At 44.6% G+C, this 17,837-nt stretch overlaps 1 protein-coding gene across 1 annotated transcript in view; it reads right to left on the bottom strand.

The window, feature by feature from the left end:
* LOC124798538 (inactive dipeptidyl peptidase 10) overlaps positions 1–17,837 on the bottom strand; it is a 1,422,769-nt gene that overhangs the window by 129,192 nt on the left and 1,275,740 nt on the right. Inside the window, exon 12 of the mRNA XM_047261988.1 lies at positions 7,147–7,376. Within this exon, the coding sequence (XP_047117944.1) occupies positions 7,147–7,376 (230 nt within the window). The remainder of the gene's footprint in view (positions 1–7,146; positions 7,377–17,837) is intronic.

Raw genomic sequence — 17,837 nt, 5'->3', positions numbered from 1 at the left:
ATTTGAACATGAGCTAACTCCCGGTACGACACTACCTAAAAAGGTCGAAAAATAAACCATTTCATTGGTCCCGTCTGCACACAACACAACTCATCATTACGCAGTAGTTGTTGCGCTTTTAATGAGTGGATATGTAAAAATAAAACTTTATACTTGTTTTCAAGAAAATGCTATCGGCCCGAAATCTAAAGAATTTTGTCAAAACACCATTTAAAATCACTTTTCGTGAATGGGATGCATGATCATTGTGCCAAAAACAACAAAATACGTCAGCCTTTGGAGGTATATATTTCCTCCGACAATATGACATATGTGCTTGAAAGATAGCAGAGTCTATAAGGACTCTCTCCAATGACACCGACACTAAATTTGGAAATAGTATTTTCATAATTAAAATGCATTCTATTGTACACAACCTGCTGTCTACTTCAGTGTATCAGCCTATGCTTCAATATTCCTGGCAAGTGGCAGCGTACAATTTTCCCGGTCGTGTCGCTGAATTAAAAAATGTGATTCATGTGACGTTTGATTTTGCAGCTCAAGAAGTGATTCTGGTGACTGGCCAGATACTGCTTCCGCCAGATGTGCCTACTGTGACCCTGGATATTATTTCATGCATTTTGTTGGGAAACCTCAAGTATATTTTTAAAGTCCGATAGTGGTCTAACTAAGAGTAACGCAATCGTAAGCTTTCACCATCCTAATCACAGTGGTAAATAAAGCTTCTAAATACAACTGCAACACCGAATTCCTGTACCAAACTAGAGACACCCCTTGTTAGTAATTTACACATAATTCTAGAGCTTAACAAGGCTAACTGATAACCGCCACAAAATGTTGAAACGAAAAAAAGTGTATCGTTTACAACATTTTCGCTGTTCATGCAGCAAAACTGCCACATCAATCATGACGTTTCAATTTATTATTTCACTACTGCTCACTCTATTCGCAAAACATTTCTCAGACAGTATATACGTATGCCACTGGCTGTTTCTGAAAGGAGTATATGAATGTATGACGCATAGTTTAGGAGATATGACGTCATAAACATTGGGCTGCTTGGAAATTAAACTGCAAGGCACAATTCGCCAGAGATGCAGGTGAAATATGTGTATAAATATGTATAAGATGTGTTAAATACACTGATTAGCCACAACATTATGACCACCTGCCTCATAGCTTGTTTGTCTGTCTTTGGAATGAAATACATCGCTGATTTTGCATATCAGGGATCCGACAGTTTGTTGGTAGGTTTGTGGATATATGCGGCATTACATGCCTATGCACAGGACAGGTAATTCGCGAAAATAACGGGCCGCTGATTTGCGTATACGATGGTGTGGGCGAGTGGCGACCCAGATGGATTCCATGGTATTTACATCAGGCGAATCTGGTCTTCGAGACATCAACGTGAGTTCCCTACAATGCTCCTCAGACCACTGTAGCACGGTTCTGGCTCCGAGCCGCGGACAAGTATACAGCCGAAAGATGACATCGCCTTCGGGAAAGATTTTAAGCATGAAGGGATTCTGGTGGTTCGCAGCTGTCTGCGTGTCTTCAACTACTTCCACAGGTCCAATACAAGTGCGGGAGAATGTCTCCCATGGCATAATATTACTCCCGCGAGTCTGAGTAAGCGGCAAGCTGCACGTTTCGAGCCTCCGTTCACTTCGATGACGGCATTTGTGGCGACGACCAGCGACTTAGTGTAGCGCCATAAGAGGCGACACGTTCCCATCCATCGACGGTCCCCGTGCCAACTTCAATCGTAATTGACGATGTCGTTGGATTAACATGTGAACACGTAGGGGTAGTCTGCTGCGGAGCTCCATGTACAACAATGTGCGATGGGCGGTGTGCTTCGAAACACTTGTGCGTGCACCAACATTGTGCTCTTTCTGTAGAGATGCCACAGATTACCATCTATCCTACTTTACAGAGCAGATAAGCCTCCGAACCCCGCGTTCTGTGAAGGGTCGTGGACGTCCAAACATTTAGCTCCTAGCGGCAGGTTCCTCGTCCTTCTACTCCTTTCCTTAGGCGGTGACGACAGTAGCTCGTGATAATTCGACCAGATTCGCCTTTTTGGAGGCTCTGCATAGTAATAATCTGCCCTTTGTCAAAGTCGCTAATTTCAATGGATTCCCCTATTTGCAGACCATATCTTCGCCAGGGTGATCCTGCGTCGGTGTCTGCTCCCCTTACCTACATTTGTTACCGTGTCACATGCCCGCGACGGCACCAGGCGGTATCCAACGTCGCGGTGCGCAGTTGTCATAATGTTTTGGCTGATCAGTGTATGTGTGCCATGTGCATACGTTGCCAAACTCATGGGGAAAAAAACTCTTCCTAAACACCTGCATCGATTTCAACAAAACTTGGTTCTCATATTACTCACTATCTCGAAAGAAATACTGTTGAACTAGCAACGTCCTATTGGGGTGGGGGTGATAACGTGCAGACAGAGAGGGGGACAGAAGGAGATGGGCAGGGAAATGGAAGAGGAGGGGATGGACACAGAGAGGGGGCAGAAGGATATGGATAAAGAGAGGGGGAGTAGGGAGGAGGAGATGGACAGAGGGAAAGAAACACATGGACAGAGATGGGGAGGAGCTTATGGCCAGGGAGAGGGGTTGAAGGAGATGGATGGGGAGAGGGGCTCTGGCTCTGAGCACTATGGGACTCAACTGCTGTGGTCATAAGTCCCCTAGAACTTAGAACTACTTAAACCGAACTAACCTAAGGACATCACACACATCCATGCCCTAGGCAGGATTCGAACCTGCGACCGTAGCGGTCGTGCGGTTCCAGACTGTAGCGCCTTTAACCGCTCGGCCACTCCGGCCGGCTGGGGAGAGGGGGAGCGAGCAGATGGACAGAGAGAGGGGAGTGAAGAGATAGTCAGAGGGTGGAGGAGGAGACGGACAGAAGGAGGGGGAAGGAGGAGATGAACGAATAGAGTAGAATAAGTACATTCCTGGGGAACACTGGGTACTCAGCTAGTATTTTACCTTATGGATGTCAGTGAAATCTTGAGGTGAAGGTGGGAGAGATTATTCAGAAAGAGATGTTTCAAAATACTGAAGAACTGATGTTTAAAAGTCTCATGCACTCCAACTAATGTGTGCAAAACTGTTGTATTACACCCACTGGACACCGAAGGGTAGTGCTAAAATACGGAGCCATAACTGCTTTTCACATTACACCGTTTTCGAGACTAGCTATAAAACTTCCTGATGAGCAAAGACATGTGCTTCATCTTGAGCACAGACTTAGTGAAGTTTTGTCACCAATCACTGATTTTTTACGCGATCTTTTGCCACTAAAAGCGAGAGGCTGCATGGTGAAGTTGTAATTGCCATCGCGATAGGGAAGCACATATGGTAACCGAGTAAGGTGCTGGTGCAGGCACAAGTGTTTCTGAACACGCAGTTCAGTGCACATTTTTGATGATGGGTCTCTGCAGTAGACGATCCCTGTGTGTTCGAATGTTGACTAAAAGACATCGTCAGTTACAAGTGCAGTGAACACGGGGTCGTCGATATAGGAGCGTGTATCAGTGCAAACGTCTCATCTAATTGGACGAATCACGTTTCTTTTTTTACATCAATTTGTGTCCGGATACGCCGCCATCCAGGGGAAACTTGCACTGCTGCACGGACGCAGACCCATGGAGGCAGTATTAAGCTATTCACCTGGGCTTCGATGGGACCTGTGGTAGTAACAGAAAGCACCCTGACAGATGTGAGCCTGCAACCTTTCACATTTGATGTCTTTCCCGACGACGAGGATATCTTCCACCTAATAACTATTCATTTCATAGGGGCAGAATCGTCCTACAGTGGCTTGAGGAACATGATATTGAACTCATGTTGTCTTGGACTCCGAATTCTCCTGATCTGAGCCCGATCGCCCACAAATCACTGGCCATTGTTTTACGGGAATTGGTGTGTAGACGCCAGGTGCCACGTACCCCCGCAAACCTGCCACCGACCTGCCATATCCATGCCACACACTCATAAGCAGGTCATCGTATTGTTTTGGCTCATCAGCGTACATCAGCATTCAGTTATCTCTTTCCATTTCAGAAATTAAAAACTGCGCCTTTCATCAATTAAATATACGACTTTCTTCTTCTTCTTCACTCTAAAGTAAATTACTTCCTTCTTATTAACCAACAATTTAAAAAGCAACCAGCCGACTGAAATATGACAGAGAGTTTATATGGAGCCGAGAACTGATTGTGGAGTCGGATCTCTTGCAACCAGAACAGAATTTTTAAATTTCGATATTAGGGTGTTACCAGGGTCGTACCAAGGACGTGACGAGATGAACCGCCGGCAAGGGCGCAGGCAGCGAAGGCGAGCAAAAACTGATGGAGAAAAAGATTTTTAGTAGTAAGTGTAAGAGGTACGTGAGTTCAGTTACCCTTGTGTTCGTATCTTCTACTTACGAGAAGACGTTTTCCCTTAGTCTACAGTTGTACACGCCATGTAGGCACTGCCTCGTTTCTGCAGTGTCATTTCGTCCAAGTAACTTCATTAATAAATTCCTACTGCCAAACAGACGTCTGTCCCTAACATGGTTGACATGTCGAAGTGCAGCTACCATCTACACAGCTTGCTCATGTTCAACACGGGAGATCTTGGTGCTACTTTGCTACTGTATCGTAGAATCTCAAAGGTCAGCGAGCGAGTGCTGAAGTAAATATGATGTTTGACCGAAGACTTCCATTTTTTGCCGATTTTTGCCGACTGCCGATTGCAAAGAGACGTGACAGTGGAGGAAACAAGCAAAAGAGGATTTGGAGGGGATATGCAGTAGGTTTTGGCTGATACGATCTGCTGTGTAAATAAAAATAAATCAGTACTAAACGCTTCGTGGCTGGTTAGCAATATTTCGGAAAATTGTTAGTCTTCGTATCGGTAGACATATATACCGGGTGATCAAAAAGTCAGTATAAATTTGAAAACTGAATAAATCACGCAATAACGGAGATAGAGAGCTACAAATTGACACACATGCTTGGAATGACATGGGGTTTTATTAGAACCAAAAAAATACAAACGTTCAAACAATGTCCGACAGATGGTGCTTCATCTGATCACAATAGCAATAATTAGCATGACAAAGTAAAACAAAGCAAAGATTATGTTCTTTACAGGAAATGCTCAAAATGTCCACCATCATTCGTCAACAATAGATGTAGTCGAGGAATAATGTTGTGAACAGCACTGTAAAGCATGTCCGGAGTTATGGTGAGGCATCGGTGTCGGATGTTGTCTTTCAGCATCCCTGGAGATGTCGGTCGATCACGATACACTTGCGACTTCAGGTAACCCCAAAGCCAATAATCGCACGGACTGAGGTCTCGGGACCTGGGAGGCCAAGCATGCCGAAAGTGGCGGCTAAGCACACGATCATCACCAAACTACGCACGCAAGAGATCTTTCACGCGTCTAGCAATATGCGGTGGAGCGCCATCCTGCATAAACATCGTACGTTCCAGCAGGTGTTTATCAGCCAGGCTGGGGATGATGCGATTCTGTAACGTATTGGCGTACCTCTCTCCCGTCACGGTAGCAGTTTTGCTCTCCAGCGCCATCTGTCGGACATTTTGTGAATTTTTGTTGTTGTTGTAATAAAACCCCATGTCATTCCAAGCATGTGTGTCAATTTTTACCTCTCTATCTACATTATTCCGTGGTTTATTAAGTTTTCAAATTTATTCTGACTTTTTGATCACCCTGTACTTTGCTTATTCAATAAGTTGAGCCTTCGTGTGAAGTTGCCTGTTCACAGCCCGACCACTGTACCGACGCACTCGCTGACCCGTCCGATTGTGTGTGGAGAATGGCGACTGCTTGGCGGACCCTACAAGCCTGCACTGACAGATTGTGGTATGGAAGGTAGCGGTCGGGGCTAGCAGGTAGAAGTTCGCTAGTGATACCGACGCACCTGGACCACACACCCGACTGCAAACCTATCGCCCACACATAGGCGAACGGATAGGGACAGTCCCGCTAAATGAACGAGTCGCCCGACTGATTGGCTTGCGTATGGGGCCTTAAAAAGTATGCTTTGCTATGATTCATTGGCTCCTTTACTCAAGCGTCTGTTCAAAAATGTTCAAATGGCTCTGAGCACTATGCGACCTAACATCTGAGGTCATCAGTCGCCTAGAACTTAGAACTAATGAAACCTAACTAACCTAAGGACATCACACACATCCATGCCCGAGGCAGGATTCGAACCTGCGACCGTAGTGGTCGCTCGGTTCCAGACTGTAGCGCCTAGAACCGCACGGCCACTTCAGCCGGCCTCAAGCGTCTGTATCTTAAGAACACTGGAAGTTGGCGTTGCTAATGTATTACTTATTTCTGTGTTGTTCTAGTGCGAATTGAACTGACACACGCTAAAAAAAGCCTTCAATTTCTTTGTTCAGCATTGCGCTAATTCTTCTGTCATGTCTCATTACGTAGCCATTTTCGCAGTCCTTGGCAAATGTTGAAATGTGTGTGAAATCTTGTGAGACTTAACTGCTAAGGTCATCAGTCCCTAATCTTACACACTACTTAACCTAAATTATCCTAAGGACAAACACACACACCTATGCCCGAGGGAGGACTCCAACCTCCGCCGGGACCAGCCGCACAGTCCATGACTGCAGTGCCTTAGGCCGCTCAGCTAATCCCGCACGGCAGTGTGTTTCCACATGCAGAATTTTTGTTAAGTATAGTTTTAAGATACAACCACTTTAAATTCAGTAACCAAATTTATATTGAATTGATGGGCTAGCAATGGCAGACGTGTTCATTTGAGACTAGAAAAACGTCCACAAAATTTTATAGAGGGGAGAGGGAGGGAGTAAGCTTTCGCAGTTGTGTCAGGGGTGCAGGGTTACCTCGGCACGGCCCTGTGTTTTACACATGCAACAAAAAGTGGAACTGGGAAGCCTGTTTGCAGATTTGGGGTTCGGGAGCCCATGTAAATGTAGTGATTCTGAACTTTTACTTTGTCGCTGGGGATTGATCAGAAACAACGACGAACTACTGCAATGAACGTGCAAAGGTTTTACCGCACGGTAGAGACTCTTGCTATGTACAGCCAGAGTGTTGCAGGTAGAGACCGTGAGTTGGTGCTTACACGAGGTGGTTGTCGTTGTCCCAGGCGAGGATGCGCATCACCTCGTAGTTGCCGTGGCTGAGCACGGCGATGCGCTGCTCCGTGATGGTGATGTGCTTGATGTGCGTGTACGAGTGCGTGCTGGTCTCCTTGACGGGCGCCAGCAGCAGGAAGCTGCCGCCGTCCGGCGAGAAGACGGGGTGCGGCTGCACCTCCAGCCACGACTCCTCGGCCGCCCGCTCCGCGTGCGTCTGCCGGCAGGACACACACACACACACTCACCTTCAGCTGCGTCGCGGCGTTCCAGCTGCACAACAGTGAGGTTGAGAGCCACGCGGCGGGCTGCGGCGGCCCATCTCTGACAAGGGTAACAGTGCCTACTCGTCATTGCCGAATTCGTACAATCTCTTTGTTCTGTAGATACGCGGCTTGGCCGAAAATGACAGTGACGGAAGTGTAAACTCCAGATAGCGAGGCGTTTAGAGAAAACAAAACTTTTGACGCGGGTCATTCGAGGCATGAGCCCTTTGTGTTGAGGCGCGTACGCAACCGAGGCCAACGAACCTCAACCAACTGGTTCTTCGGTCGAGATTTGGATAGTATGTACGGACAGCAAATCGGAGCCAACGCAGCGGCTAGCCTTAGTTGCTATTGCTCTGCTGCGAGTAATATCAAAGTGAGGTGGCTGGTTGGCGTTGAGACCCCTCTCACACTGTAGACGCCGGGTCGAAAGTTCGTTGGTTTAGTACCGATTCGTTACGTCTCGAAAACGAGTATGTATTTAAGTACTAGCGTTGGAACTTAAATAGTGGCAACTATTTTTTCACAACCGATACATACGAGCTACATGTTTTCACCTGTTACTGTCCTTCACAGTAGTCACCAGCGTTGTGTAGAACCCGTTGCCAGCAATGTAGAAGGTGTAGTATACCGTTAGCAGAGAGCAGAGCCTGTTCTGTTGTTGGTGCGAATGGAGCGGTCTACTGCCAATAATGAAACGCCAATCCAACGAATGGCGTCATTGTGGGTCGCAGCGAAAGTCGAAAGTACGTCAGAGCCCCAATATGGTGAAAGTTATAGTGATTCTCGTGTACGACTGTGATGGTGTTATCCTAACCCATTACGTTCCTCCACGGCAGACCGTAAGTACACAGCATTACTGTCGGTTTTTGGAGCATCACCTGCGACTAGCTTTGCGAAAGAAGTGGTGACACTTTCTGCGCAACCCACCCATCATTTTGCACGACAATGCGCAGGTACATACAGCGCTAGCTGTGGCTGCTCTGTTCGGTCGATGGGACTGGAAAGTACTCTACCATCCACCCTACTCCCCGGACTCAAGGCCTTGTGACTTTGATTTGATTCCGAAGATGAAGGAACCACTTCGTGGCATTCGCTTCAGAACTGTTCTACAGATTCGACAAGCAGTAGACCGCTCCATTCGCACCATCAACAGAGCAAGCTTGCTAATGGTATACTACACCTTCCACATCGTTGGCAACGGATTCTACACAACGCTGGTGACTACTTTGAAGGACGGTAACACGTGCAAACATGTCACTCTTTTGTATCGGTTGTGAATGAATAGTTGCCACTATTTAAGTTCCAACCCTCGTATTTCAGGACAGCCACAAGTCGCACTTAGTATGTTTTATTGACAATTTTCACTCTTTATTTTAACAAGACAATCATCAGAAGCTCTGGAATTTACTGTTTAAAGTGCAGCTGCTAGCTGTTAAATTAAAGAGCGACAACGGTCAATAAAACATGCTGATTGCAACATGTGGCTGTCCTCAAAAACTTAATTTCGACAGTCGCTTTTTTCCCTGCAGGCGATACCTGCTATCGCTAAGAGTGTGTATTTATCGTGTTTAAAACTATTGGACTATAGAATCGAATATGGAGAGAACATTAAAGCTAGTAGAGTTTTATGGTGAACGCCAATGTTTAGGGGCCCATACGAACTGCTACTATAAAATCAGACTGAAAGTATTAGACACTTGGAAGGAGATAACTCACTTATTAGGAAGGGATATGCAAAATGTGAAAAAGAAAATGGTGTTTTTATTGACATCTTTTCACCGTGAACGACAGACAAAAACAAACAAAACTTGGAGTCACCACTAACTTTCTAGTGCAGGTACAGTTCTCCTAAAAGAGATCCTGTCTTTGGAAATTTTAGGGCCTACACAATGCAGTAACAACTGGAAATCTTTATGTGGCTTACATTAGAGAAAATCATTATGAAATAGCCCATATTCCAATGGAGTTTTAAGATAGACATAAATTTTGTCCCACGACACTGTTACATATTTTTTAAAAGAGAGGTCGTCCACGAGCGTCGTTTCTTTTTTATTTTCAATTTTTACTTGCTTAAAATACAAATAAACCCAAATAATGTTCATTATATGGTATTTACTAACATTTGTGTAAAACGTATGAAAAGAAGAGGCCAAGGAAAATTTGGGATTGGAGATAAATATCCAGGAAGGCATTACAAGATGTTCGCGAGAACTTCGTACCATCATAAAATTTTCTAGGCATCTTGCACGCGTTGTAAAGGCTGCATTCTTACAATTACATGGTTGCTTAAAGTTTCTATAGCAAAACAAACTTAGTTTACATTCAAGAAAGGTTCAGTCTCGTCTAAAAGTCTGGCAGCAAAACATGCATAACGAATCATTCCGCGAAGCACTGGCGAGGATAACTGGTGATCCACTGTAATTTGATGCAGTCTTCTCGGAATGTGATTTCCTCTTCTTTCTCGATGACATAAGATCACTTTTCAAACTTTTTGTTCAAATTCTTTACCTGACGATAAAAACGGACATCGAACTGTTACACTAGCAGAGTGCATTTACCGGAAATCACTTTAATACTGCACGATAGCAGTCCTTCTTCGTCTTGAAAATATCTCATCGTAGAGTTGTGGGTTTGTTTGCCTTCCCCACGAGTCGATTAACGGAAATAATTAGTTTTCCTGCACGTAGATCTTCATCACATCAGCCAAAGAATGTTTGAATAACGCTGTTTCAACTTTACCAGATTTTGAGGAAGTTACGATGACATTCATATGTGTCGCGCAAACTCATCCACCTTGTTTTGAATTCTCAATCCAAAAGAACCACTATTCTCATGTAGGCCTACGTAAAATGTTGCCAATAATTTTACAGAAAGGATTATGGATAACTGCGCTGTATACTAAGCCATTAGTCTGTTCATGTGTCGTTATATTTGCAGTGGAAGTAATGTAAAAATGGAAAATAAAAAAAAGTTTCCACATAGGGACACGACCGTCTGATTACAGTTCCGTACTCTTTCCGCTGCGCCAATCGTTGCGTGGAAACCACGCTAACATGAATGACTCATGCATCGCCCAACCCACGCCAAAAATGCCATTTCTTCTAAACGTTTCGCCACCTGGGGCTCCCACTTCGGTCACTTTCATTTCTGGCCAAGTCCCGCACGACTCAGAAATTTGGGAGAAATCAGTGATGACGAGTGGGCGCGGTCCGCTTGTGAGAGGGTGGAAAACAACTGAATAGGCGATTGCAAAAACGACGTAAGTTCTTTTTCTAAATTTTACTCTAGACCGAAAAAATTTCTCTTTCCAAATTGAGAACTAATTCATTCTTATTTTTCTTGGAAGTTTGACTATTATGGGTACAAACGAAAGGGGAAAGTGGAGGACAATGAAACAAGGAATTATCCCTAATAAATAAAGGTCCGGAAACGAATGGTTTCTCCGATACGACGTATTACGACTGAGTACATCGACACCCTGTAATAAGAGTCCCCGAGAATCAAAACTGCAGATAAGCACTTGGGGACAGGCACATTAGAACGAGAGTTCCACACGGTTCCGTTCGTGCGAAGGTAGACTGCAGAACGTCTCGTCATCGATGCTTGTACACGTTCAAAAATTTCAGACGTGTTCTGAATGCACTGACAACCGTCCACAATGCGTTGCCGGAGTTATTTGACACTACCAGCAGTCCTTGAATACGACAAAGCTTTTAAAAGCTTTTAAATTTCCTCAAACAATTAAATCCAACGCGTGCAAGTTCCGGGACCTGGGAAGCCATGATCGAAACCTCTGTTGTCGTAACGCTATGTACCAACACTTCGGTGTCTAGAATGATGATAAAATGAAACAAGAGCAGTTAGTCGCTTTGTAATTTACATCTCGCTTGCAGTGTTTCGAAATAAAGATAGCCTTACACATTAACGGTGTTTTAACATTGGTATTACAGCTGTTCTGCATATGTCGTATCGGGGAAGCCGCAGGTTTTCAGACATATGTTTATTAGGATTACTTGCTTGTTTCATTTTCCTCTATTCGTTCTTTTCATTCGTACGTATAATAGTTAAACACGGTTTATAGATATATTACACATAAATACATATTGGTGTGACCAACTTCTGAAAATGGTTTTGTGTACAGGTTCTAAAATTAGGAATTCCCGAAAGCTTAAGTTACTTTTGCGTATAAACTCATCTAGATCGATTAATATATATTTCTTTCTTATGACGTTCGATTACTGCCATTATCAGCGCAAAACTCACAATTCGTGAGAAAACGTTCTGTCTCAACTGAAACAAAAGCAGTGTCTGAACAAGTCATGCGTTTATCATGCCTTGGTGCACTTTTTGTGGCAACTGACACTGAATTTTGTTGTAAAAGTGGTAAATTTTGATCTGATGCTGACAGCAGCCGAAACGTCGTAATGAATGCAAATACATGGTGTTTGACAGTTCTTATTGCATCTTCAAGAGGTTGTAGATAGAACTTAGTAGATAAATTTTTATAAGCAATCCCTGTCCGCAAATGTTCCCTGTGGATACATAACAAATTTGAAGGTAGGATCACTTTCAAAGCTCCCGCTTTGCGATACGGTACGTAACAGTAGAGCTTCACAGCGCGTGCATCGATGACGTTTTGCGGATCGCCTCATTCCGTCATACTGTATATCACTCCCGCCCACAACAACGACGGCTGCGAGAAGCTGGTACATTCGCAACTGGTGGGGTCGGCTGTGGGCCTTCCCGGACGCACACCAGTGATTGTGGACCGTGTGTCTGAAGGCACGCGTTGCAGATACAGCTTGCAGCTTGTGCAGCAAACAGCGTGGTTACCGCGTGGAACAGGCACACCGGCCAGCGCTCATTGTCTCCGGTGTGAGCGTACCATGTAGCGGGAGATTTGAAAGTGACTTGATTTTCTAACTTATTTTGCATCCAAACGGTATATTTCCGGTCATGAGTTGCTAACTGACCTCTACATCCCTTAGTACATGTAATAGGGATTTTTAAACACTCTGTATATTAAGTGATCTTGAAGACACATTAAGGGACATTATTTCTTTCATTAATAACCGACGTTCTGTATGGAATGGATAACACTTGAATGGAGAAAAAGACTATAACGCTTAAGGGAGGTAGACATTTCATCACCAAGTATGTAGTCATCAGTACTATTTGATCAGTACCTTTCAGATGAGAACAAACATGGAAATATTACAAAACACTTCAGATTTTCAACACTTGTAATCATGTGGAGGCTCCGACTGGACAGCACCATAACACCTGTTGCTGCTTGGTGTGGAGACACTGGCCTCTTGCTTCGTGTAGTAAATGCACCCTCTCTCGCTATGCCAAGTAAGCCAAAGCAAGGAAATTATAATCAGTCTAATTTGAGCTTGTTGTTCTGTTTCTTGTGGCTTTTAATTGAGCAGTAAGCAGAACCGAATGAGTTACTGATGCAAACAATGCGAGTTTGGAATGAGAAGTTTTTCATATTTTAAATAGTACCTTATATAGCATGAATGGAAAGGAAACCATGCACTTTCGGACGCAATTACCTCGTATTAGTTACTTTCAGCGATCGTTTCCTGCTGTTTGTCCCCAATTTTGAAACCCGCCCAGTATCAACAAAGTTTATATTTTAAAATTTTGTATCAAAATAAGTAAAAACTCTTAATTAAAACTCGAACAGGTGTGTGAAAATAAATGAAATCTGCTATCTAGTGTGGGAAGAAATATATTGGTGCAGAGTACCTACTATGTGATTGGAGTCAATAAATTAAAGAGAACATTGCAGAATCCTAATAAGGCAATGTACACTCATGCTCTTAAATTAAGGACAATGCTGATACATGGTGAAACAACGCTCTGGTGGGCAGTTTACGGGTTTAAATCACCTCGGGTTACGACCATGCGGTGCATTTGACCTGCGGTCGTCGCACGGTGGCAGCAGTCCATATACGCAGAGGTGTGTTCGTGCATGTCAGAGTACGGTGCAGCGAGTAAGTGTGCAGAATTTTTCAGACGTGCTAATGGTGACTGTGTGTTGAAAATGGCTCAAAGAACACATACTGATGACGTTATGAGGGGTAGCATACTAGGGCGACTGGAGGCTGGTCAAATGCAGCAGGTCGTAGCACGGGCCCTCCGTGTGCCACAAAGTGTGATCTCAAGATTATGGCAACGATTGCAGCAGACAGGAAACGTGTCCAGGCGCTACAGTACGGGACGTCCACAGTGTACAACACCACAAGAAGACCGATATCTCACCATCAGTGCCCGTAGACGGCCACGGATTACTGAAGGTAGCCTTGCTCGGGACCTTACTGCATCCACTGGAACAGTTTTCTCCAGACACACAGTCTGCAGACGACTGAATAGACATGGTTTTCTCGGCAGGAGACCTGCAAGGTGCATTCCACTGACTCCTGGTCACAGCAGAGCCCGTAAAGCTGGTGTCGAGAATACAGTAAGTGGTCATTGGAACAGTGGTCCCAGGTTATGTCCACGGACGTGTCCAGGTATTGTCTGAACAGTGATTCTCTCCGGGTTTTCATCTGGCGTGAACCAGAAACTGTATACTGACCCCTTAATGTCCTTGAAAGGGACCTGTATGGAGGTCGTGGTTTGATGGAGTGGGATGGGATTGTGATTGGTGCACGTACACCCCTGCATGTCTTTGACAGAGAAACTGTAACACGTCAGGTGTATCGGGACGTCATTTTGCACCAGTATGTCCGCCTTCACAGGGGTGCAGTGGGTCCCACCTTCCTCCTGATTGATGATAATGCACGGCCTCACTGAACTGCCACCGAGGAGGAGTACCTCGAAACAGAAGATATCAGGCGAATGGAGTGGCCTGCCTGTTCTCCAGACCTAAACCTCATCGAGCACGTCTGGGATGCTCTCGGTCGACTTATCGCTGCACGTCTTCAAACCCCTACGACACTTCAGGAGCTCCGACATGCACTGGTGCAAGAATGGGTGGCTATAACCCAACAGCTGCTCAACCACCTGATCCAGAGTATGCCAAACCGTTGTGTGGCATGTGTACGTGTGCATGGTGGTCATATCCCATATTGATGTCGGGCTACATGCGCAGGAAACAGTGGCGTTTTGTAGCACATGTGTTTCGTAACGGTTTTCTCAACTTATCACCGATACCGTGGACTTACAGATCTGTGTCTTGCGTGTTCCCTACGTGCCTATGCTATTAGCGCCAGTTTTGTGTAGTGCCACGTTCTGTGGTACCACATTCTGCTATCATCCTTAATTTATGAGCATGAGTGTATGTATTACTACTAAATGAATGGCAGATATTAAATTAAAATGTACAATAATAAGAGACTGGGGTCGACATGTTAGTCGATTAAATTGAGCGTAAAGACATTTGAAGACAAAAATTATGTAATTAATGTTACCAAGGCTGGCGTAATAACAAGATACTAGCAGTAACCTTCTTTCTTTGGTGAATTTTATAGTCCCTTTGGATTTTTCCAATAGATCACAGTCTTTCACCTGCCTTTTCCACTGGTAGATGCATATGGCCATTTCATCTTCAGTCGCTCCAGACAGACGCTCTACTATACTTTTGACTTTAACAATATCTGGTGATTCAACCTCATATCGTTTCGAACATTCTATAAGAACGTACTTTGTCTCTTTGTTTACTGCTCGACGATATACGAAACAGGTGGAAGTTTTTGGGTGTATCTCATCAGTTTGCACAAATACCATGTTTGATTCATAGAGGAAACAGAGAAAATTCAACAATGAGTAACACGCTGCGACACAAGAACATTCAGTAAACATGGCGGCGTTACGGAGATGCTAAACGTTTTTCTGTGGCAGACTCTACAAGCGACCCGTTTTGCATTATGGAGACGTTTACTGTTGGAATTGTAGGAACGTCTAACACATACGTCTCACAAAATGACCATGACGAGAAAATCAGAGAAATTACAGCTCCTAGAAGCACCCTCCGCCAAAAATCGTAAGGTACTTTCCGGAGTGTTAATGCTAGAAGCACAGCATCAAAACGGCTTCCGGAGTCTGCGGACTTAGGTCGCGTAAATGAAGAGAACATCTGACTCCCGAACGACAACTTGAAGCGTTAAGATGTTTTTAACGCCACGCCTCGTAGAATTTCTTCTTCAATCTTCGTCTGTGATTGATCCACCAGCATAGCCGTACGTGTTAATGGGTCGCTTTCGGGGTGGGAAGATGTGTCTGCCTCGGATGAAACCTGACAGGTATGGTAACGACTGTGTCGGTGTTCTGGCCAGCCTGGATATGGTTTTTAGGCGGTTTCTCACTGCCCACTGGACGAATACCGGACTTGGTGTGTCGCTCACACCAACACAGGGAAAACAGTGATCAAATAAAAGTTTATTGATCAAAGAAAGAAACATCTGCTTCGACGAAAATAATAAAATCACAACTACAATGTCTCATAGGTATGAAGGCTTGACAATAAGGTGATTTCAGTAACACAGCTCGGATATCCATAGACAAAAACACTTGTGTGGAAGAGATTCTAAGTCAGAATAAGCTGTAAGATCAGCATGTGAGCAGGACAGTCAGTCCTGGATAAAGGCTGATTGTGCCACGGGAACAACGATGAAGGCTAAATACAGTGGCGTCGGTCCCTACGACGGGCTTCGAGATTGTCCTAAGACGATAAGGTTAACAGCACACGTCCGGAGGTTAGGAGAGCTCTCGAAGCCGGAAGAACTGAATTGTGCAACTCTGGCACCGACCTTTGTAGTGGTCGGCGGCGGAATACTCGCGACAACATTTTCTAGTAACGTGTGTGGCGGACGCGAATAGGTCCCTTGGAAGCGGCGGCCTCTGCTAGCGCTCGTACCGCCGCCTGGCGTCCGTCCGTTACTGCGCGGCGCTGAGCAGTGCAGGGGCCGTGTAGGCTGCACGCCTGCCTAAAATGCCCGAAGGGTTGCCAATCGCTTTTGCGAAGATCTCCGGTATAGTAGGACTGGTAACCAAGTCCCGCTTCAGTACACGATTCGCAAGCACTGAGAAAACTTTCTCTCATTTCCACATGAACAACACTGCACACTGGCATTTGGCGTCCACATGTTCCATCTCGAGGGGGGGGGGGGGGAGGGGGGGGGAGGGGAGTAACAGCGTGTCGAAAGGAAGGACAGTCATTAAACTAAGTGCATCAAATCCGTTAATAACCATGCTGATCCTCCACCGATGCGGGACAAAAGCTCAAGCGAAAGAAAAAGCATCTTACACTTGTGGTTGTTTGGTGGGTTGACTAATTATTGAATACATCTACACAACACTACAGTTTAGGTTTTCAGTTTCTTCTTTTTTGTTAACACTAAAGACGGTTTCGATGATCAGCTTACATATATGTATTTATAGCATTTTAGCAACGCATATTGCCAAGCTGAACCAGCTACGAGAGGTTTCACAAAGTTCACAAGTGGCAGAAACGCACTTACAACTTTACTTCATGCTTGACGAATGCCGACTTGATAATACAGTGCTGTTCTTGTGGTCTTCAGTCCAAAGACTGATTTGATGCGGCTCTCCATGCTAGTCTAACACGTGTAAGGCGCTTCATCTCCGAATTATTATCGCAACCTACATTCATTTGTACGTGCTTATTCTACTGAAGCGTTGGTCTCCCTCCACAAATTTTAACTCCCCCCCCCCCCCCCACTTCCTTCGATTACCAAATTGACAGGTCCTTGATGCCTCAGAATGTCTCCCACCAATCTACCCCTTTTTTTTAGTAAAGCTGGCCATAAATTTCTTTTCTCTCAATTCGATTCGCAACATTCTCATTTATTATTCAACCCACCCATCTAATCTCCAGCATTTTTCTGCGGAACCGAATTTCGAAAGCTTCCACTTTCTTCTTGTCTGCATTGTCTATCGTCTAAGTTTCACTGCTACTCAAAGCAACACTCCAGACAAATACGTTCATCGAAGACCTCCTAAGTCTATACCACACATTAACAAATTCTTCTTCTTCAGATGTACTTTCTTGCTACTATTAGTCTGCATTTTGTATTTGCCCCACTTCCACCGTCATTACTTATTTTACTTAGCAAATAACGAAACTTATTCACCACTTTTGGTGTCTCATTTTCAAATGCAATTCCCCCAGCATCGCCTTGTTTACTTTGGCTACTGTCAGTTACCCATGATTTACTCTTGCTGTTGTTCACCTTATAACATCTTTTCAAGACACTATTCAATTCGTTCAACTGGTCTTCCGGGTTCTTTACGGTTTCTAACGTAATTACAATATCGGAACAACGCAACGTTTTTATTTCTTCACCCCAAACTTTAATTCCTTTTCCAGACTTTCCTTGATTTCCTTTACACAAGGTTCGGTGTACAGATTGTATAACATCGGGGATACACTTCAGCCT

This window comes from Schistocerca piceifrons, chromosome 5, assembly GCF_021461385.2.
Source record: "Schistocerca piceifrons isolate TAMUIC-IGC-003096 chromosome 5, iqSchPice1.1, whole genome shotgun sequence".
Taxonomy (NCBI): Eukaryota; Metazoa; Arthropoda; class Insecta; order Orthoptera; family Acrididae; genus Schistocerca; species Schistocerca piceifrons.
Note: the sequence above shows the minus strand (reverse complement) of the source record. Positions and strands in the feature narration are given on the sequence as shown.